General features: G+C 38.9%; 1 protein-coding gene across 15 annotated transcripts in view; it reads right to left on the reverse strand.

Annotated features, from left to right (window-relative positions):
• Positions 1–22,421, reverse strand: part of SHPRH (SNF2 histone linker PHD RING helicase) — a 71,556-nt gene that overhangs the window by 25,814 nt on the left and 23,321 nt on the right. For all 15 annotated transcript variants that reach the window (XR_004968753.1, XR_004968754.1, XR_004968755.1 and 12 more), the window contains 9 exons: positions 22,230–22,393; positions 21,860–22,116; positions 20,489–20,610; positions 15,005–15,093; positions 11,039–11,131; positions 6,657–6,764; positions 5,545–5,687; positions 3,665–3,838; positions 3,014–3,076 (listed from right to left, as the gene is read on the reverse strand). Coding sequence is in view for 10 of the 15 variants with exons in the window: in XM_036316636.1 (XP_036172529.1) it covers positions 3,014–3,076; positions 3,665–3,838; positions 5,545–5,687; positions 6,657–6,764; positions 11,039–11,131; positions 15,005–15,093; positions 20,489–20,610; positions 21,860–22,116; positions 22,230–22,393 (1,213 nt within the window). In the remaining 5 variants the exon portion in view is untranslated. The remainder of the gene's footprint in view (positions 1–3,013; positions 3,077–3,664; positions 3,839–5,544; positions 5,688–6,656; positions 6,765–11,038; positions 11,132–15,004; positions 15,094–20,488; positions 20,611–21,859; positions 22,117–22,229; positions 22,394–22,421) is intronic.

Below are 22,421 nucleotides of genomic sequence, written 5' to 3' on the forward strand. Positions count from 1 at the left end.
GTAAAAAGCACTGTAAATTCATACTGGCAGAGCCAGTATGGGAAACAAGGTCAGTAATGAAAATTTCAACAATTTTTAATGTCACATCTACAAGATCATGCTTGCAAGTCATTGAAATCACAGCAATTGTGAAAAGCTTGAGGCTTCATAAATTTGATCAGTGTTATTTGAGAACCATCTGGCATAATAAATGGCTATAAATTCCAGGCTGAAATCTTACTCTGAGAATTAAAACAATATAAAAAAACAAACTATCATCAACCATACCAAAAAAACCCACCAAAATGTAAGATATTCTAAAAGTACACTGTCAACCACTCTCTTTTGAGGCAATCAGAACTTAGACTTTTGTCTATTTCCATTTTTGTAAGAGAAATAATTTTGCTAATACTATGGCTATTGCACTTACTACGTAGCTTAATTCCTTACACAGGATGAAGATTTCAAATCTGTGTTGCAGAAAGTATATTAATAATGAGAGCTAACATTAAATAGGACACTAACCATGTATCAAACACTCTGTTAAGCAATTATGTGCATTTTCCTATTTAATATATAAAACAACTCAGGGAAGTAGTGCTATTATTTTTTTTAATTAATAAATCTTTATTGTTCAGATTATTACAGATGTTCCTCTTTTTATCCCCCATAGCTCCCCTCCACCTGGTTCCCACCCCACCCCATGCCCTTACCCCCTGCCACTGTCCTCATCCATAGGTGGAAGATTTTTGTCCAATCTCTTCCCGCACCCCCCGCACCCCCTTCCCCCCAAGAATTGTCAGTTCACTCCCTTTCTATGCCCCTGCTTCTATTATATTCACCAGTTTATTCTGACTTAAGTTTTAGGTTCACTTGTTGATAGGTATTTATTTGTTGTCATTTTATTGTCCATGGATTTTATCTTCACCTTTTTCTTCTTCTTCCTCTTCTTAAAGAATATCCTTCAGCATTTCATATAATCCTGGTTTGGTGGTGTTGAACTTTAGCTTTTTCTTGTCTGTGAAGCTCTTTATCTGACCTTCAATTCTACATGATAGCTTTGCTGGGTAGAGTAATCTTGGTTGTAGGTTCTTGCTATTCATAACTTTGAATATTTCTTGCGACTCCCTTCTGACCTGCATGGTTTCTGTTGAGAAATCAGCTGACAGTTGTATGGGTACTCCCTTGTAGGTAACTAACTGTTTTTCTCTTGCTGCTTTTAAGATTCTCTCTGTCTTTAGCCCTTGGCATTTTAATTATGATGTATCTTGGTGTGGTCCTCTTTGGATTTCTCTTGTTTGGGGTTCTCTGTGCTTCCTGGACTTGTAAGTCTATTTCTTTCATCAGGTAGGGGAAGTTTTCTGTCATGATTTCTTCTAATAGGCTTTCAGTATCTTGCTCTCTCTCTTCTTCTGGCACCCCGATAATTCAGATGTTGGTACGTTTGAAGTTGTCCCAGAGGCTCCTTATACTATTTTCATATTCTTGGATTCTTTTTTCGTTTTGCTTTTCTGGATGGGTGTTTTTTGCTTCTTTCACATTTCAAATCTTTGACTTGATTCTTGGGATCCTCTCGTCTGCTGTTTGGTCTCTGTATATTCTTCTTTATTTCAGTCAGTGTATGTTTAATTTCTGACTGGTCCTTTTCCATTTTTTTGGCATTCTCATTAAGATCCTTGAAAGTCTCACTAAGTTCCTCAGGGGTTCGTAGAAGATTCTTGAGTAATCTTCTAACTGTGGTTCTGAATTCTATGTCCTCCATTAGTTTGCTTTCCTCCATTTCTTTCATTTGTGACATGTTTCTTTGTCTTTGCATTTTTGGCTGACTGCGAGGACCCACTGTGCCTATAAGAACTGCTGTGCTGGAGACACCCTTATGGGGCAGGACTTGCTTCAGTGGGGCTTTGGTGCTCACTGAGTCTGCCTCTTGAGTGTGTCCCTTATGGATGTGAGGAGTTGAAATCTGGTATCTGACCAGGGGTACCCTGGCTTCTGGATCTCCAAGTCAACCACTGTGTGAGTCCACCCAGCAGGAGCTACAGTGGTATCAGCAGGTTTCTCCTTTTTGTTTGGGATTTGGAAGTTTTGGAGCTCTCAGACCCAGCTGCAGTTAGATTAGGCTGCAAAAGCCGAGGTGATTCCTTTGCACTGCTGAGCACAGCTTGGGAGGGGATGTAATTTGAGTGGGGCGGGGTCTCAGAGAATCACCAGGGTGGAGCAAACAGCAATGGCTGTCATCAGCGTCTCCGCGTCTCTGCAGCCCCATACGCCCACAGCAACAATGATCCCTGCAAGCAGTTCTGTGAGAAAGCCACCCGCACTTTCCAAACCGCTGAAAGACAGTCCAGTTTCTCCCCGTAGAAGTCTGGGACCCCAGAACCTCGCCTTAAACGAGCTCAGTGCATTCGAGAGCTTGTATCACCTTCCAATTGAAAAAAAAACCGCACATCCAGGTGCAGTCTGCCTTGTGCGCGCCTTTATACCTCTGTTCTTGGTGCCTCTGCACCTCCTACCCGGTCTCAATGAGCTTCTTTCTTTCCTTCTAGTTGTAGAACTTCCACTCGGCCAGCTTTCCCGTGGTTCTGGATGATAGCTGTTTTGTCTTATAGTTGTAGTTTCAATGTTGTTGTGGGAGGCAGCATGCACAAGTTTATACCTTATGCTGCCATTTTGGTTCTCCTCTAGTGCTATTATTATATGCATTTCATAAATGAGGATACTTAGGCTTAGAGAAGTAATTTGCCCACAATAGTGGGCAGGGATTTGAGTTGAAATCTGTTGGACTCCAGAGTCTGTTACTCCCCTCAACTATCTCTTAATTAGACATTACTATATGACATGAGCATTTGGGGGTAAACTTCTGCACAGATGAAACTGAGCATGCTAAATAATCAAATGCCAAAGTTTATTGAGTTGATTTAATAAGAGAAAAAATATAAGAAAGATTACTATAAGAAAAATATAGTCTTCTAATTTAAAACATCAAGTCTTATAAATGTCTCATTTTCCTGATGGGAAATAATCAAGAACTTACGTGTGAGAAAATAGCTTTGATTCATACTCTGTGAACAATTCATCAGCCTTACAAAAGACACAGCTGGAAAAGAAGAAACTGTCAGTAAAATATTCACAAACACAACCAGCAATCAGGTAATTTCTACGAAAGGCTAAGTATTTTGTATTTCACTTTTTCTTTTCAACAAATGTGCTATTTTAGGGAAAAAAAGATTTTCAGTATGTGATCCTTTAGAGTTTTTTTTTTAAAGTTAGATTAATGATATACATATCTCTAATTCTGTCTGAATTCAAATGAAAAAAAAACACAACTTTTATTATATAAACCATATTTTTTCTCTCAGGAGAAATGTAGGCTGCCTTAGCTGGTTTGGATCAGTGGATCAGTGGATAGAGCACTGGCCTGAGGACCAAAGGATCCCATTTGATTCAGGTCAAGGCACATATAGGCTCAATCCTAGGCCCTGGGCAGGGTATGTGTGGGAGGGCCACTAATCCAAGTGTCTCTCTCACATCAATGTTTCTCTCTCTCTCCCCCCCTCCCTTCTACTCTCTCTAAAAATCAATTAATTTTGGGGTAAGGATTAAAGCAAGCAAACAAACAAAAAAAGAAGAAATTTGGCCTAAAGGAATGATGCCATTTCATTAAATGCTTTCTCCTAGTACCTACCAGTTGAGAGGAAGTCTAATTGGTCGGAGGTGGCAGATTGTTGCAGACTCAATAACATTACGAGATGGAGGTCCCTCCAGCTTTTTAACAGCCTCTCTTACTAGCTTCTGGAATTTATTTAGTTCTTCCATTTGTGTTGTTAGTAAGAACTGAAGACCTCTGCAATCACGAAACCTAATTCCCATCACCAGCAACAAACACAACACAAAGAAATAATTAGGTCAATTTCTTCAAATTTAGAAAATGGTTGCTAAACAGAGAAATTGCAACATTTTACCTAGTCACACTTTAGTGAGTTTACCTTAGGAGTGTATTCTATTGGTATCTATTAGGCAAGGAATAACAACATTGGATTCTCTACTTTAAAAAGTCTGATAGTTCCTGTTCCCAGGTACTAAAAAACAGTACTCAAAATCTTCTATGTCTGTCTTAGATGACTTTGAAAGATCATGATTGCCATAGTCTTTCTTTTTATTGCTGAATGAGTACAGACATTCTAGCTGTATGTGGAGAGGTGACAGCAGGATGAAAGATAAACAGAACACTGGGAAGAAAGAAAATTAGCTAAAAGATATGTTACTTGTTACAAGACTTTATGTATGTACTATGTGTGTATTTTAAGCATTTACTATATATTAGGCATTTTGGCAAGCATGGCTCCTGTGTAATCTCAATAGGTACTATGCTCACGTTATTGAGAAAGCTTAACAGATTAATTTAAGTTTCAAAGTTATTATGTAGCAGTTAGAAGTTAAATCCAAACAATGCTCTTAACTATTCTGATAAACTATGGATAAAACAGACTAAGAAAAGTATGGGTGTGTGTAAATGGATTTATGAAAGGAAAAAGAAAGCCTAAAATAATAAATTAGAAAATGGGAAATACAAACACAATTTGTTTGCTTTTTAAATTAAGAGCAGGTTCTTCTCCTTCCTAAAATGCCATATGCCCTTCCCTTCAAATTATTCATAATAGCCCACTCTTGTTCCTGAAGCTTCTCCAACATTTCAAAACACTAATCTATTTCTTCTTGTCAATGGAGTTTATTAAAAATACCACTTATTCTAGTACTTCGTTATATTCAGTTTTTATATAGTCATATTTCTCAAATTATTCATGGGTATTGTCTTCTCATTAAACTAAACTTTAGAAGGTAGGGATTAGATCATATCCTTAAGAAAAACCCTATATTCTTTTGATGAATTTTTCACTGAAAACTAACATTAATCCAAGGCTAATTTTCTGCTGGGATGTGAACTGAGAAGCAGTAAGATTCTCTCTCTGTTCTACCCACCTAGAATCAACAGTCCTGCCACAACACCTAAATTTCCCACATCAGACACTCATTTGAGTCAGACCACTAAGGGTACTTTCGATATAAAGTAAATTTATTCACCATTTCTATATCTAGAGCAATAATCCAATTTACCTATAAAGACCCAGAAGAACAGTGTTGATGAGAAGAAAAATGGGGAATAAAGAGCAGGTAACTCTATAATATAAAACCTGCCACTGTGGCACTAGGATGCTTAGAATTTAGGGAATGAATTATAGGGAAGTATGAATATCTTACTAAGGACAAAATTCTCCAAAACAAAATCTATTTCAAAACCTTGTCCAGCAAAGATAAAAAGAAAATAAGCAGATTTAAAAAAAAGTAGTAAAAAGAGTATTTTTAAGTGACTAATATGTAGAAAAAAGGGTTTCTCTTTTAGATCTACACCTAATATTTTGGTTTGAAGTGTACTCAACAATATAAAATCCAGATGTTTGTAATCACAATATGTTCCTATATTTAACTGGACCTCTTAATAACAACTGATACGAATTTTTAGGGTGGCTACTCATACAGTTATTCTATTTTTTAATATTTTCTTACTTCTCTGACATAGAAAGCTTGCTAGTCTGTTGCTTGTAGTTGCTGGTTATTTCATTTCGCACTCGTTGGACAAGCTCCTCATCAATAGAGAATTCCACTGCTCTGTGGATCACATTCAGCCACCAAGGAGAATTAGAATAAATCTGTAAAAAAAGATAACAGCTGATCAATTAATATTGCTGTAGTAGTCACTATATTTCTATCCTTTGGAAGGGTGCTTTGAAAAATTCAAAGGCAGCAATAAATGCTACTCTAAATAGTGGTGAGTCAAGTATACATTTTTTATACACAATAAGTGAGTACTTTTCCATAATATAACTAAAGAGAACACCTGTTTCCTGACTACTCTAGATGAATGAGAATTTCTTGTGCAGACTTGTATAATAAAGTTGTGCTAAAAAATACTTTATCAAAATGAAAATTCAGTACTTCCTCCATATATTTGAAAATGTAACAGGTTTCTTTCTTAATATAAAGACATTATGCTAATACTCAACTAACTGAACTAGATTCTACTATGACAACTAACAAATTATATGCCTGAATATTAAATAATTAATGAAATTAGGAAGAATAAAATGTGGAGTAACTGGTAAATATAATAAAATAAATGAGTGTATTTTGTGTAGCCTCCTCTTTAGACATTGCTACCGATTTCATAAGAGGGAAATTTTAGAAATGACAAATGGCTTGTATTAATAAGAAAAATACCTGTGGTTCTAACGTTCTGACATCTTAAAAGAAAAAATTTTGGCAACATACACATCTAAGATTAAAAGAAGATTTTGAAAGTCTTTTTCTTCTTTAAAAAATAACTTGTTAAATATACCCAAAGTAAAAGAAATAAAATGTTTAAATATAAGTTAAATATACCCATAATAGCTTAAAAGAAATAAAAAAGAATAATTTCAAAATAGGTGATCCATTTATGCATCTGTTTATTCAACTAATAAACACTGCTAACAGCAAATAAACTTTTATTGTGCGACAGGCACCATATTAGGGACTTAGAATTCTAACATGACTATATAAGTTAAGTTTCTCCCTATACCAAAACAAAAGCCAAAATGCTATGTAGAGACACACATAAGAAAGTCATTCTGGAGACATACCTTTCTTTGGAGCTCACGTATGGTCTGCTGCACAGGCAGCAAAGCCTGCTGTGCTTCAGCAACCTCAGTGTTACACTTGCTCATATAATGCTCCCTCAGTTGTCTGGCCTGTGGTAAAACATCAAACAGTATAAACTTTCACTCGGGGTCTAGAAAATAACTGAATATGGTGTTTCAAGAACAATGTAGTTATCTTATATATTTAAAGGTACTTAACTGAATTTAAGCATAAAACTCTACAAGTATACTGTAGAGAACATAAAAACCATGACAGAAATTACTGAGATATATATTCAAGTGAACACCTTTACCTGTTAAGTCACAAAATCCAAGAAATCCCAAGGGCTTGCTCCCAAAATTTTATCAACTTTTTAATTAAAAAAAAAAAGGAGAAAAAGAGTAATATTTAAAATTATGAGACGAAACAAGGATCTCTTTCAGAATCCCTTGCCTAATTGATTTCAATTTCTTGGAATTTCCTTCAGTTGAGAAATAATACTTGAGAATATACACTAACACGGGTGTTATAGACTGACTTGTGCTCCCCCAAAGTACATACGGTGAAGCCCAAAGCCCCAATGTGACCACATTTGGAGATGGAGCCTTTAAAGGAGATGATTAAATGTGCAAATGTGGTTAAGTAAGACCCAAAATGACTGGTCTCTTTAAAAGAAAAGAGCCAACAGGGATGCAAACAAAGGAAAGGCCAGGTAAGGACACAGTGAGAGGGCATCCATGTACCAGCCAAGGGGAGTCCTCCGGAGAAACCAACGCTGCTGATGGATCTTAGGCTGCCAGACTCCAGAACTGTGAGAAATGAATTTCTGTTGTTTAACCTTCCCGGTCTGTGGTATTTTATTATGGCAGTCCTAGCAGATAAATGCAACAAGGGTCTAAAAACTCTTTCCCTTTCAACTTAAGGAGGATCACATAATTTGCAAGCAATAGAAATACTGAAAAAATTTATTCTTTAAACCAGATAAAAACAAGACCCCTTTTGACTTAAAAAAAAAAAAGTCAATTTCATGAGGTCTAACTGCACAGATACACCTCTCTGGACAAGGCATTACTGCTCCGGGCTCCCATTATTTCATTTACAAAAGGAGGAGGTTGAAGTTGATGATTTCTCAGATCGTGTCCAGCTTTGAAATACTCTGCCTTCACATTCTATGCGAGTTAGGCAAAAGAGATAATACATGGAAATGAAACTTCCTCCTCATGGTGCATTTTTGCATTTCCTCTCACAAACTTCCAATTAATTTCTATTAAAATTCATTGGCTATAAATAGTTGGTCATTAAAGCTAATAGACTGGACTATCTCCCAGAGTTGCCTGTGACTAAAGGCAGTTAAACAGAGTGACTGGTTATATGCAAAGATTAGATGCCTGCAATGGGAATGAAATTTCACTAGAAATTTCTAACATGTAGACTGCCATCTAACATTAAGAAAGGGCTGTACATACTTATATAATTTCATTTTGTATCTCACTGATTCAAATACAGGCTCTGCTGACAGGTTCAATCCATTTCAAACACATCTACTACTCTTTAGATTTAAGCTTTACCATCTTTCTTTGATCTTTAAGAAGGCAAAAATTCATGAGCAAATTAGCATAATAAACTTATTAACAATTTATAGTGAATTAATTTATAATATCACTCTTTCCAGAGAGTCAATACTCATTGCAGAGGGAACTTCTATAAGAAATACCACTGAAGAAGGGAACTAAGATGGCGGCATAGGTAAACACCGGGAAATTATTGCCTCACACAACAATTGAAAATTACCGCAAAGGACTGAGCAAACATCATCCAGAACAACAGGAAGGCTGGCTGAGTGTAAATTCCACAACTAGAAGGAAAGAAAAGCACGCTGAGAGCCAGAGGCGCTGCGGAGGTGAAGTGCAGAGGTACGGCGGCTCGCGCGCGCGCGAGGAAAGGGGGTGGCGCCTGAGGACGCGGCTGTCTTTTTGAATCACAAACTCCCGACGGCTCTGAACTCCGGTTCCGGGAAGTCTCTGGGGACCCAGGTCTCACACGGGGAGAAGCTGGTCTGTCCGGCAGCGAGCGAACTTGAGGGCGGCTTTCCCTCAGAGGTGCTTGCAGCCGTTACCGGAACACTGAGACGCGCGACTCCGGGCGGAGAATCGGCCATGGCCGCTTTCTCCGCCCTCTGACTCCCTGAGACCCCGCCCCACCCAGGCTGCGGCAGAGGCTTTTGCATGTGAATGTACCTAACTGCAGCCGAACCAGGCAGACCTGGAACTTCCAAGAGAAGGCCCAAGGTCCCGCAGCGGCTTGCATTGCTTCACAGCTGAGCCTCTTCGTGGCTCCTGCTGTGTGGCCTCAGGCAGAGGCTGAATTAGCACCTCCTTAGATCCAGGAGCCACTGTACCCAGTGGTCAGAGGGGGTCCATCCAGACTGCAACTCCTCAGATCCATAAGGGACGCACTCAGGGAGCAGACTCAGTGAGCACCAAAGCCCCACTGAAGCAAGTCTTGCCCCAGAAGGGTGTCTTCAGCACAGAAGTTCTCCCACTTTAGACACAGCTGATTCTCACAGCCAATTGGCCTGGAGGTCAATTCCTCCCAGTGATTCTACAACAACCAAGGCACCAAGAGTGCACCAAGAGTGTCCACCCCAGGTAACTGGGGAGGCTGAGCTACTGGGCCCTACAGGACACCTGGCGCACAGGGCCACTCTATCAACACAGGGAAGCTGCCAAAATGCGGAGACAAAGAAACAGGTCACAAATGGCAGAAATGGAGGAAAGCAAACGATTGGATATAGAGTTTAAGGCCACGGTTATAAGGTTTTTCAAGAATTTTATGGAAACCGCCGATAAATTTAATGAATCCCTCAATAAGTATAGGGAGACCATGGAGGACATGAAAAAGGACCAACTAGAAATTAAGCATACACTGACTGAAATAAAGAATAATTTACAGAGATCCAGCAGCAGAAAAGAGGATCCCAAGAATCAAGTCAAAGATTTGAAATACAAAGAAACAAAAAATACCCAACCGAAAAAGAAAAAAGAAAAGAGATTCCAAAAATATGAAGATAATGTAAGGAACCTCTGGGACAACTTCAAGCGTACCAACATCAGAATTATAGGGGTACCAGAAGGAGAGAGAGGGCAAGATATTGAAAACCTTTTTGAAGAAATAATGACAGAAAACTTCCCCTACCTGGTCAAAGAAATGGACTTACAAGTTCAGGAAGCGCAGAGAACCCCAAACAAAAGGAATCCAAGGAGGACCACACCAAGACACATCATAATTAAAATTCCAAGAGCAAAAGATAAAGAGAGAATCTTAAAAGCAGCAAGAGAAAGACAGTCAGTTACCTACAAGGGAGTACCCATACGACTGTCAGCTGATTTCTCAACAGAAACCATGCAGGCCAGAAGAGACTGGCAAGAAATATTCAAAGTGATGAATAGCAAGAACCTGCAACCAAGATTACTTTATCCAGCAAAGCTATCATTCAGAATAGAAGGTCAGATAAAGAGCTTCACGGATAAGAAAAAGCTAAAGGAGTTCATCACCACCAAACCAGCATTATATGAAATGCTGAAAGGTATTCTTTAAGAAGAGGAAGAAGAAAAAGGAACTCTTACCATTTGCCACAGCATGGATGGAACTTGAGAGCGGATAAATACCACAGGATCTCACTCATTTGTGGAATATAATGAACAACATAAGCTGATGAACAAGGACTGATCCAGAGACGGAGAGGCATTGATTGGACTGTCGGGACTTGGAGGGAAGGTAGGGGAGGGTGGGGGTAAGGGGGAAAGATCAACCAAAGGACTTATATGCAAGCATATAGGCCTAACCAATGGACATGGACAACGGGGGGGTGAGGGCATGAGCGGGGGTTGGGGGGGTGGGGGGTAGAGGGTAACGTGGGGACAAGGACACATATGTAATATCTTAATCAATAAAAAATATATTAAAAAAAAAAAAAAAGAAATACCACTGAAAATGTGAATTTACTGTCATAAATAATAAACAGAAGGGTAGCGAAAGTATACAACTTACTATTTTTACTATGTTTTTTGCAGATGTGTCATGAGATCAATAAGGTCTTTTTAAATTTGTTGTTTATTTGCATTTTGTGCTTTGACTATCAACAACTATGTCTACGACAAGTGGTTGCCCTATAGCTGCAAGCAGATCACCAGAGAACTAAAATACTACGGAGTATTGTCTTCCTCTGCCATCCAAAATCATCACAGCAAAGTTAGAAATGTAAAAACATCAGGAAAACACGATTACCTTTATTTAATGTTGTATGCTCTAAGAAATATGAATTAGGTGGAGCATGAAGTCTGAAAAAAATATTCTTTAACAGAAAGAATGAAATAATAATTACCTCTTCCTCAAGTCTGCCATCTCGCAAGGTAGGAGGTATCCCTGGGTGCTTGTCTGCCAACAATTCCATCAAATTATGAGTTGCATGAAGTCTCTACAAACACACAAAAGGCAGTAATTATGACAGCCAACACAGAAAACTCTATGGGGAGAACCTACTGTTTATACGGCATGCAGAGCACTAACACCACATAAACGTGTCACTGATTTGAGTACCGACTTTGTCAGAGAAAACCGAAGTCAGTTTTATGGTAAAGGTCTTAACTCACAATGTCATAAATTTTCCTCAATTAAAAATCTAGTCTTATGAAATATGTCTATGTATTTAGCAGAATATATAATATAGGTGTATTTTTTTCCTATTATATATGCATTTGCCCATATGGGAACAATGAGTATGCCAAATAAGTTCAATAAAGTAAAAAGATAAGACTACCTAGACTTGATTCTTCTTCTGGGAAATGAGTCTGGATGAGCCTAGCAATTACATTATGACACAAATAGGGATAATGAAATACATAAGAAAACAGGGCTATGACCTGGACCTGTTGAACTTAAGGGCTGAATAAGAGAGCTGGAGGTGAAGATGGTATAGGAAAACTCTATCTTATATCTCTGTATCCTATCTAATAAAAGAGAAACATGGTAACTGGAGTACGACCGCTACCCTTCCCATTGGCTAATCAGCGAGATATGCAAATTAACTGCCAGCCAAGACGGCGGCCGGCAGCCAGGCAGCTTGAAACTAACATGAGGCTTGCTTGCTTCAGTGACGGAGGACTCCAACGTTCCCCGCCTGCTTTGCCGGCCTCTGAGCTTGCAGTTTAAGAAACACTGTAACGAATATAGAAGCTAAACAAAACCCCAGAAACCTGCTTTCAGCGAGCCGGGATCTCAGAGCTGGAGTTGATACAGAGTTTCGAATATAGAACACAAACAAACCAGATACCTTCTTTCAGCAGTGGAGGCCTCAGAGCTGGAGCCAGAGCTAAAGCTGGCCCAGAATAAAAAAAGAAAAAAAGAAAAAAAGGAGCAGTTGGGAGCTTCAGTCAGCCTGAAAACAGCCCTCAGCCCCTCACCCAGACTGGCCAGGCACCCCAGTGGGGACCCGCACCCTGAAGGGTGTGTGGCCAGCTGCAAACAGCCATCATCCCCTCATCCAGGCTGGCCAGGCACCCCAGTGGGGACCCCCACCCTGATCCAGGACACCTTTCAGGGCAAACCAGCCAGCCCCACCCATGCACCAGGCCTCTATCCTATATAGTAAAAGGGTAATATGACTCCTGGCACCGGGATCAGCGTGACGGGGGGCAGCGCCCAAACCCCCTGATCGCCCTGCGGCTCTGTGTGTGACAGGGGGCGGGGCCACAACCTCCCTATCCACCCTGCTCTGTTCGTGACAGGGGAAGGCGCCCCAACCCCCTGATCAGCCCTGCTCTGTGTGTGACAAGGTGTGGTGCCCCAACCACCCCCCGCCCCCACGGGCCCTGCTCTGTGTGTGACGGGGTAGAGCCATAACCTCCCCATTGGCCCTGCCCTGAGTGTGACAGTGGCGGCACCCCAACCCCCTGATCGGCCCTGCTCTGTGGGTGATAGAGGGTGGCGCCCCACCCCCCTGATCTGCCCTGCCCTGAGTGTGACAGGGGGCGGTGCCCCAACTCCCCTATCGGCCCTACTCTGTGAGTGACAGGGGGGAGCTCCCCAACCCCCTGATTGACCCTACTCTGTGTGTGACAGGGTTCGGAGCCCCAACCCCCCTGATGGGCCCTGCTCTGTGCGTGACAGGGGGTGGCGCTGCAACCTCCCCATCGACCCTGCCTTGAGTGTGACAGGGGGCGGTGCCCCAACCCCCCAATTGGCCCTACCCTGAGCGTGACTGAGGGTGGCATTGCAACCTCCCAATCTGCCCTGCTCTGTGCATGACGGGGCGGCGCCGCAACTCCCCTATTGGCCTTGCTCTGAGCCCGACCAGGGGCTGCACCTAGGGATTGGGCCTGCCCTCTGCCACCCGGGAGCAGGCCTAAGCCAGCAGGTTGTTATCTCCCGAGGGGTCCCAGACTGCGAGAGGGCACAGGCCGGGCTGAGGTGCCCCCCTCCCCCCTGAGTGTACAAATTTTTGTGCACTGGGCCTCTAGTTTAATATAAGCCAGACTTCTCACTGTGACATTGAGTCTGCAACTGGCTAGAGACCCCTGGAGTCAAGGGATATGAGAAGAAATAAAGTGAAAGTAATTTCTATTTCTTAATTTGGAAAGACAGGTAAAGGTTAAAGGATCAGAAGAGTGGGATTTTTTTGTAAGATTTGATTTGGTGTCAGTGATTTGAGACTACAAATGTTATTCTGTTTGGCTGCAGATTCTCATAATTCTGAGCCATGGTACAGATCTTTGTAGAATTGACCTTTGAAGAGTTACCTCAACTGTTTTAGGTCTTTTCAACATGGCTTTGTAGGTAATACAGTCAGAAACACTATCAGATTTAATAACAACAAATGTGTAAACTCTAGAGAAACAAAGCGGTAGAAACTTGGCTCCTCTGCACTATGTGTGCTTGTGGAAGAGGATTTCCGGTGCGTTCTGCATGAGGTGTTGGAATGGGTTGGGAGAAATACTTGCCTCTCTCCACCTCTTACACCTTTTATCCCAAGAAAACGGAGTGCTAATCTAACTGGACAGAGCAGAATATCCAGTGGGCCATGTTTCACCAGTAGGTGGGGTTGTTATGCCCAAAAGGAAGAACCAGGCTGGTTGCTTACTCTTGAACTTAGGCATCTGGACTTATCTGTTTTGTCCACTCTTTTGCTTTTGTTTCCTTTATTCAGGAGCATGATACCTTTTCTTTCTTCCTTCTTCCAAGAGGCAAACACATTTGCTTAAGGTCCAGGGCCTGCCTTAGGCACTCCTTATCCATGCAGAATATAAGCAGACTTATATTTAATTTTCCCTCCTCTTCTCTTCCCCCCAAACACACCTCCTACCACTGGCTCAAGCACATGTGAAAATGTGGGTCCCAGAGTCTCAATTGTGAATGATAAAGAATCTCAGCAGGGACTCAAGCCTAAACATACCAAGGTTAATAAATGTGGTCCTTATTCACCATTCTGCTAGAGAGCCTTGTCTATATAAATCCACTGGACAGAACCAAGAATGGGAAGACATTTTATACTTAAATGTTATAATTCAAATATCCAAATCTCCCTAAAAGACCTCCAAAAATTAAATTAGAAGATCATTGGATAGATTTTATTATTACTTAGTTCCATTTCTTTACTTTTTGGTGAAAACCACGTAAAGAAATATGTTGATGTTCATATGCAAAAGTGATAAAATTGACCTCGTTCTTTGAGGTACAAATAATTCAAGTTGTTTTTCTAATGTAGGTTAGATTTAGCTAGTCAGTCTTGTGCCAATATCATCCTGAATATACGGAACCACAGTGATTCTCAAACTTGCATGTACAGTCAGCCCTCCATATCTTCAGGTTTCAAATTTGCACATGAAACCAAACATGGATAAAAAATATTCAGAAAAAACAATCCCAGAAAATTCTAAAATGCAAAACTTGAATTTGCCACACACTGCACCGAGTACTATGCTGAACGCACACAAATGAAGTGATGTGGAGTCACACCACACTATAGCCTACATGTAAATACAGGTGATATGCAAAACTATGCCATTTCATAAAAGGGACTAGAGCATCTGCCAGTTTTGGTATAACTGGTGTGTGTGTGTGTGTGTGTGTGTGTGTGTGTGTGTGTATCTGGAACCAATTCCCTGAGGACACTGAGGGAGAACAGTATATGCAAATCATCTTGGGTGCTTACTGAAATAACTGAATCCCAAGCTTAATCTCCAAAGATTATGACAAAGTCCACTTGTTACCCTTCATCTTCTTAAATATTCAGAAAAATTATTTTGTAAAAAAACAGATAAATATTGATTTGATACTATTTAGTTTTACTTACTTGAAGTGAATCAGTTTTGAGTTTTCCTTTGTGTTCCTCAGATGAACGCAACACCTCTCTGTACAGTTCTGCTGCCAATGCATACTCACCTGAAGCATTAAAACATATTTAAAGCATAAGAAAGTCATATTTAGCTCCCACTATATCTATATTTAAAAATGTCTGTAAAAATATAACTTAGTCATTAAAACTCACTATTTTTTAAAAAAAGGAATTTGACTGGGTGTTAGCATGATTGCCCCAGTAAAAAAGCTGATGATGGGTCTTTGCAACATGGCTTCATAAGTAATACAGTCTTTTTTTTGGTGTTAATTTCACAAAATAGAAAACCAGTCAAATGTACTTACAATGGTTTAAAACTATACTGAAAAACAAACTGGATTAACTGCTAATTTAGACAAATGATTTTCCTCTCACTGAAGTTAGAGAGTACCACTTAGTAGTCATTATGATGCTTGAAATTAGGACAACTTTGGGGTGATTATAGGTACTTAAAAACAAATATTCAAAATGCTATGACCAATCAACACATATTTCTTAGAAAAATAATATACTTTTCTTGATAGGTATCGTTCTTCTTGATGGCCAAAATAAGTTGCAATTAAAAACCACATTTCAAAAACTTAGGAGATCTTCTTTCCATTTCTGTCTACACAAATCACCATCAGTCTGAGATCTATACTGTTTTATATTGTTCACAATTAGCAGCTCATTCAAATAAAATAATTTTAAAAGTATTAAAAGTACAGGTTGGCAAACTATGGTCCATGGTTCATACCTGACCTTTGTATTTTTATAGGAACCATGAGCTAAGAATGGTTTTACATTTTCAAATAGTTGAAAACAATTCAAAAGAATAATACTTGGTGAGATGTAAAAATTATGTGAAATTGCCCAGCTGGTATGCTCAGTGGTTTCCAGGCACAGATGAATTCTAGGTCAGGGCACTGGCCCAGGTTGTGGCCTTGATGCCCAGTAGGAGACATGCAGGAGGCAGCAGATATCTCATCGATGTTTTCATCTCTCTATCCTTCCCCGCTCCCTTCTCTCTAAAAATCAATGAAAAAGATATTTTCAAAAAATTATGTGAAATTAAATTTCAGGGCCCATGAATAAAGTTTTATTAAATCTCAGTCATACTCATTTATTCACGGCTGCTTTTGCGCTGTAACACTACAGCTGAGCAATTGCAACAGATCTATGGCTTACAAAGCCTGAAATATTCATTTTCTGGTTCTTTCAGAAAAAGTGTGATGATACCTCAATGAAAGGAGAGATGAAACATTTTTAATGGCATGAATAATGAAACCTATCTTACTTGCTGCCTAGGGAAAAACTTTAAACTGGTAATTTATAAATACAATTAAAATAAAAATCTAAAAGTGGCAAAAATCATGAAATACAAAAAATGGCATAAAGACGTTCTAGTTTTAGTTTATTGAGGGGAAAAAAAAGCTTTTACTTCGTGATCATCACATACACTTGCTGTTTAAAATTTCAATTTAGTTTTATTAATATCATAAATTTAGGATTTTGTTCAGAGCCTGAGTTTGCTCTCTCCCACTCTCTCTCTCAAATTTGTAAATTTTGTTGTTGGTTCTTTTTCTTTTTTGTTAATGCTAATTATATATAACTATAAATATATATTTTTATTATAGAATATACATAACATAAAATTTACCATTTCAACCATTTTTAAGTGTGCAGTTCAGTGGCATTAAGTAGTCACACTGTTGTGCAAAACACTTGCTTTTATACCATTGCTTTATATGGAGTTCTACCAGTTACCTAATAAAAAGCTTTCTAAAGACATATTTTCATACTACTTTACAGTCAGCCAATTTTTATTCACTATGGTAACAAAGATTATTTTCACAGTAATAAAATCATGTTGTAATGTAGAAGCAATACTCAACTACAGTAACACAAGACCTTTTTTTAGTTTTGAAGACTCTTGTGAAGCTTTGCAAAAGACATAAAGATTCTGTTAGCATTTACACTATCATTTATAGAGAATAATTCACTTGTCAATTCTCCCTTCATAATTACTATAGCTTTTAAAGAAGGTGTAATGACTAACTTATAATGTAAGCAGTTGAATTTGAACTATTCACTATATCTGTTTTTTTGTTTGTTTTTTTAAGTCCTCACTAGAGGATATTTTTTCCCCATTGATTTTTTAGAGAGTGGAAGGGAGGGAGGAGGAATAGGAGAGAGAGAGAGAGAAAAAAACATTGATGTGAGAGAGACATAGTGATTACTTGCTTCCCACACGAGACCCCGTCCAGGGTCAGCGATTGAACCTGCAACCTACGTACTTACTCATGACTGGGAATCGAACCCAAGACCCTTTGGTCCACTCTAACCACTGAGCATAACCAGCCAGGGCTATAATATCTATTTTTCATGCTTATTAAAAAAAGACGCTTTCCCGGGAAGACACAAAAATATGCAATAAGTTAAACAATTTTAAGTCAAATTTGGAAATACCCACTCCTTGTCACTTGATGGCTGTAACATTACCAAGTAAATGAAGTGTACTACATTTAATACTGGCAACCTAATTTTCTCCAAAAAATATGTGCAGAAAACACAAGGTACAAAATTAGAATACCATTTTTTTAATACCATAATCAGTGAGGACTTAGAATATGCATTGCATATCATAATCCCTGTGGAGTTTGAAATAAACTTTATATCTCCATTGTCTGATCTCTATATTGGAAGACTTTAAATTAAGTATATAATATTACTTTAAAAGATGTGTATTGTTTGACATAGTACTGTGAAGTTAAGCAATGGAAGCTAAAAGCAGTAAATCCATCCCAATAAGTTTATAATTACAATGAAGATAAGACTGGACATATCCTTTACTAATGGACTTTCTGATAGGAATTTCTCTTAACAATCAGCAATAATTTCCATCCACAGAAGACCAAGAACTTCAGTGCGAATGCAGTGGAAACTATCTGAAGAGAGAAGTGATGTACTCATCTAATGCCACAACATGGTATTTGCTACACAGGAACCAACTATATGCTGATCTTGCCAGAGTGTTTGTTTTTGGAAATGATCAGATGAAAACACCTTTTTCCCAATGTTCATATCATATATAACCTCACAGTAAGGAAAGGAAGACAGTAAATCTGAAAAGGAGACTAAAAAATTGGACAAGTCAAGAAATTCATTAACTGTCTCAGGTTCTGTAATAACAATGTAGAATAAAATCAGAAATGCAGTTTTAGAATCTAGGGGTAAAATCTGAATGTTATTTTTAATACTGTGACAACCTAAAAGTAATAAACTACTCCATTTTAGAAATTTTGATGGTGAGGTTCAACCTACTATAGATAGCATAATACTGAGGTTTATAAACATCTATTTGATAAAGAAATAGAAGTAATATAATACAAACATTAAATATTTGGTTTGAAATTCAAAGATACAGGGCAAATTCTCTGCTACTTATTAGATATAATCTTGAGAAAAAAACTAAGTCTTCTGAATTCCAGTTTTCTCATACAAAATAGGGATGAAAATATCTCAATCATTGCTAATTATGAGGAAAAAATGAAATATATATATGAAAGTGTTATGTATAATATAAAATGATTGTAGAAATATGACCATTCTTCAGATATGACGCTGAATTTAATGAGCCAAATATTTTACTTTATTTAACTTATTTTTTACTTATTTCTATTGACTTTAGAAGAAGGGGGGAGAGAGAGATAGAGATAGAGATAAACATTGATGTGAAAGAGAAACATCGATCAGTTGTCTCCTGCATACGCCCAGACCAGAGATAGAACTTGCAAGTTGGGCATGCACCCTGACAGGGAATAAAACCCACTATCTTTTGGTGTATGGGATGATGCTCCAACCAACTGAGCCATACTGGCCAGGATGACCAAAATATTTAAATAGTATATTTATTATCATGTATTTTAAAGACCAAGCACACATATTTTTCATCTGTGACAGTCATAATTATTCCACTCCATTAATTTGGGACTGAAAAAAACTGGCATTAAATATAATATATAATTTTCCAACTTTCCCCAATTATTTCTAAGTCAAAATAATCAAAAGTTTAATTAGAAAATAATTTCTATTAAAAAGTTTCCTGACTTAGTTGTTCACTTTGGATTATAAAGCACAGACCATTTTAGATTTTAGACTGAAGCCTGAAGTGCTACATAATCACAGGCACATTGAGGAACTGAGATGGCAATGATGATGAGGGTGATTAGAGAAAATCCAAACTTGCTAGCTAAACTGCATATTTCCTGGGGAATGTCTAAAGGGAAGATTTGCTCACAAAGGCACATATGTTATTCTTAGTTTATCAAGTGTATGTAATAATATGTCCTTTTCTCCTATTACTAGTTATTAATAAAATTTGCACTGTGAGCAGGTTGAAAAGTGGTATAAATTTGAGGTCACTTCATATTACCATAATCAATAACATCATTCCTTACCTATATGTTTGTATAAAGCTTTCAATGTGCTTTCACACTGCACCTTAAGAACAATACTTCAAGGCACATGGTATTAGCTATACTTTGTTGGAAACAGATTCAGAAACCTTGAGTAATATACTCAAGTTCACAGGACTACAACTATAGCAAATAAGAAGCCTCATCTTTTTCAGTTCTTGCTTAGAGCTATTTCTACTTAGCACCTGTGAGTTTTTCTAACTCTACCCAAGTATCCAGGATTATAAGAGACACTTTCTGTTCTGGTTCTGTTATGCTGAAGAATTAATAACTAATGACAGGCCACTCCATTTAAAGAGGCTGAGAACATTGCCTTGTATTCCACAAAAGCACAAGTTTTTCTGGGCAACTGATTTTTTTAAAGTCTTATAAGGTAAAAGAGAATAATGATAAATTTCCTCCATGACTATATACCCAAGTAGACTAATGGATTGGAAATCTTTGTGGGATGGGAAGGTTGAAGGAACTGAAATTTACCATGAAATGCCTTTCTAACTCTAAATATCTTTCCAGCTCTAAAACTATAATAATGAGTTAGTTAACTTCACAGATTTTGTAAGGAATGTGGAAATAAAAATTTTCCTAAATTTTCCAAGTACTTAAAACTATATATTATTTCACCATTATGAAATACTTAAATGCCTTTAAGGACTATATTTCATTTAGTTTTGGGGAGAATGAAATAAAATTTTCTAAACTAAAGTTATTAGAGAAGGTTTTAAAAGTAACTTTTAAAAGGCTACATTTATATCAGTACTTTCCTCATTACTACTAGAAAGCCCCTAAGCATCACTACAGTTTATTATAAAGGCTACAAAACTATATAATTTCTTATTGCATTACAAATGCAGTAATAGATTGAAGTAGTTATTGAAAAGAACACTCAATGATTCATTCAAGTTGCAAAAAGATAACACTTGAGTTCAGACAGAGAGAAAAGTTATCATGAAGAAGAGTGAGAGATAACAAAGCAATCACCTTCTACCTTTAATGATGTGGATGCCTGCTAAGCCATTGAGAGCACAAACTAGTTGCCGATGTGCTTCTTCACATTCAGTTCCACATTTCTTCTGCAGTGATGTCAAAAGCTCTTCCATTGTCATGGTGCTACAAGAAGAGGCAGACTGCTTAGAACTTGAAAGAAAATCCTAAGTGAGAGTATTATATTGCATAAGATCATCAGATGCTTACAGTCTTTGTAAAATCTTCAGCATCTTTCTCTTCACCTCCATTTTTATCACTATCACTTTTAACTTAGTTACAGTTGTCCTCACTTATCCGTGGGGATACATTAAAAGACCTGCAGAAGATGCCTGAAACTAGAGATAGTACCCAACTCTATAAACTAAAAAAATATAAAAACAAATACCTTTTATATCTGGAGTGAAGAAAAAACAAAACAACAAAACTCTCCACAAGAGTCCTAATTTGAAAAGAGATGTTAAAAATCATAAAAATAATTTGAAGATGTGATTCTCTTCCACAAATGAAGTTTCATACCAAAGAAAATGACCACCCTGCTAAAATAATTGACAGCTCAGCGATAAGGACATGAAACTGTGGGCTAGGAAGCTAATTGCTTAAATATTGTGTATTATTACTATACCAGAGGCCCAGTGCATGGATTCATGTACTGGTGGGGTCCCTCGGCATGGCCTGCGGGGGTCAGCTGAAACTGGAAGTCTAAGGCCACCTGCCGCTCCTGCTCATCCCAGTCCCACTGTGCCTGCTGTGGGCTCACGCCCAGTCAGTCCCGATCGGAAGAAGCTCGTGCCGCTGCAGTGGCGCTTGCCAGCCATGAGCCCTGTGTCTGGTGCCCGTAGATCAGCTGAGCAGCGCTCCCACTGTCGGAGTGCACTGACCACCGGGGGGCAGCTCCAGTGTTGAGTGTCTGTCCCCCAGTGGCCAGTGTATGTCATAGTGACTGGTAGACTGGTTGTTTGATCGTTAGGTTGCTTAGGCTTTTATATATATATAGGCTAGAGGCCCAGTGCATGGATTCGTGCACCGGTGGGATCCCTTGGCCTGTGACCTCTCGCAACCCAGGACCCCTAGTGGGATGTCGGAGAGCCGGTTTTGGCCCGATCCCTGCAGGCCAGGCAGAGGGACCCCACTGGTGCATGAATACATATACCGGGCCTCTAGTATGCATATAAGATCTTTGGTTAATCTCTCCCCGCCCTTCCATTCCCCCCTTCCCTCTGAGATTCATCAGTCTGTTCCATTTTTCCATGCCTGTGCGCTGAGTGTCTGCCCCCTAGTGGTCAGTGTGCATCATAGCTATTGGTCGAACGATCGCTTAGGCTTTTATATATATAGGTTCTCAGCTGTAATGGGAGGAAACTGACAATGAAACCTTTTTTGGAGTGGCAGGAACTCTCCGCGAACGGCCTGCGGGTGGCAGCAGGCCTGCCGGAGCCTCAGCAGTGGGTACAGGATGGAGGTGACAGTCCTTCGGTCCAGGCTGCTGAGCTTCAGAGCCCAGTCAGAAATCTTCCTGAGTTTGACTACGGCATCCTGGCAGCACACCTCATGCTGACGGTGATAGAAATGTCTTTCCACTGGAGAAAAGTGGAGCCAGTGGGTTTCTTCTGTCTGAGGAGGTATCTGAATCTGCAGAGAGAGAGAGAGAGAGAAAAAAAATTTCACCTGGAAATTTAACTGTTCATTCCATCTCTTTTTTTTCCTTTTAATACCCTTAATTAATAAAAACTTATTGTACTGACTTGGTCAATCACATCTTTCTTTGCAGACCTCCATAGAATCTTGGCAATAAAGCTATAGAGGGGCTGAGGATTCTTCCTGCAGTAAGGATGGTAGAGAAGTCGAACCCACCAGTGCTTGACACAGAAAGGTTCAACACCAAGAAAGACCACTAGCCCGAAAAGATCTGAAAAGACAAAAAGAACAGAGCACAT

Source organism: Myotis myotis, unplaced genomic scaffold (assembly GCF_014108235.1).
Source record: "Myotis myotis isolate mMyoMyo1 unplaced genomic scaffold, mMyoMyo1.p scaffold_m19_p_7, whole genome shotgun sequence".
Lineage (NCBI taxonomy): Eukaryota > Metazoa > Chordata > Mammalia > Chiroptera > Vespertilionidae > Myotis > Myotis myotis.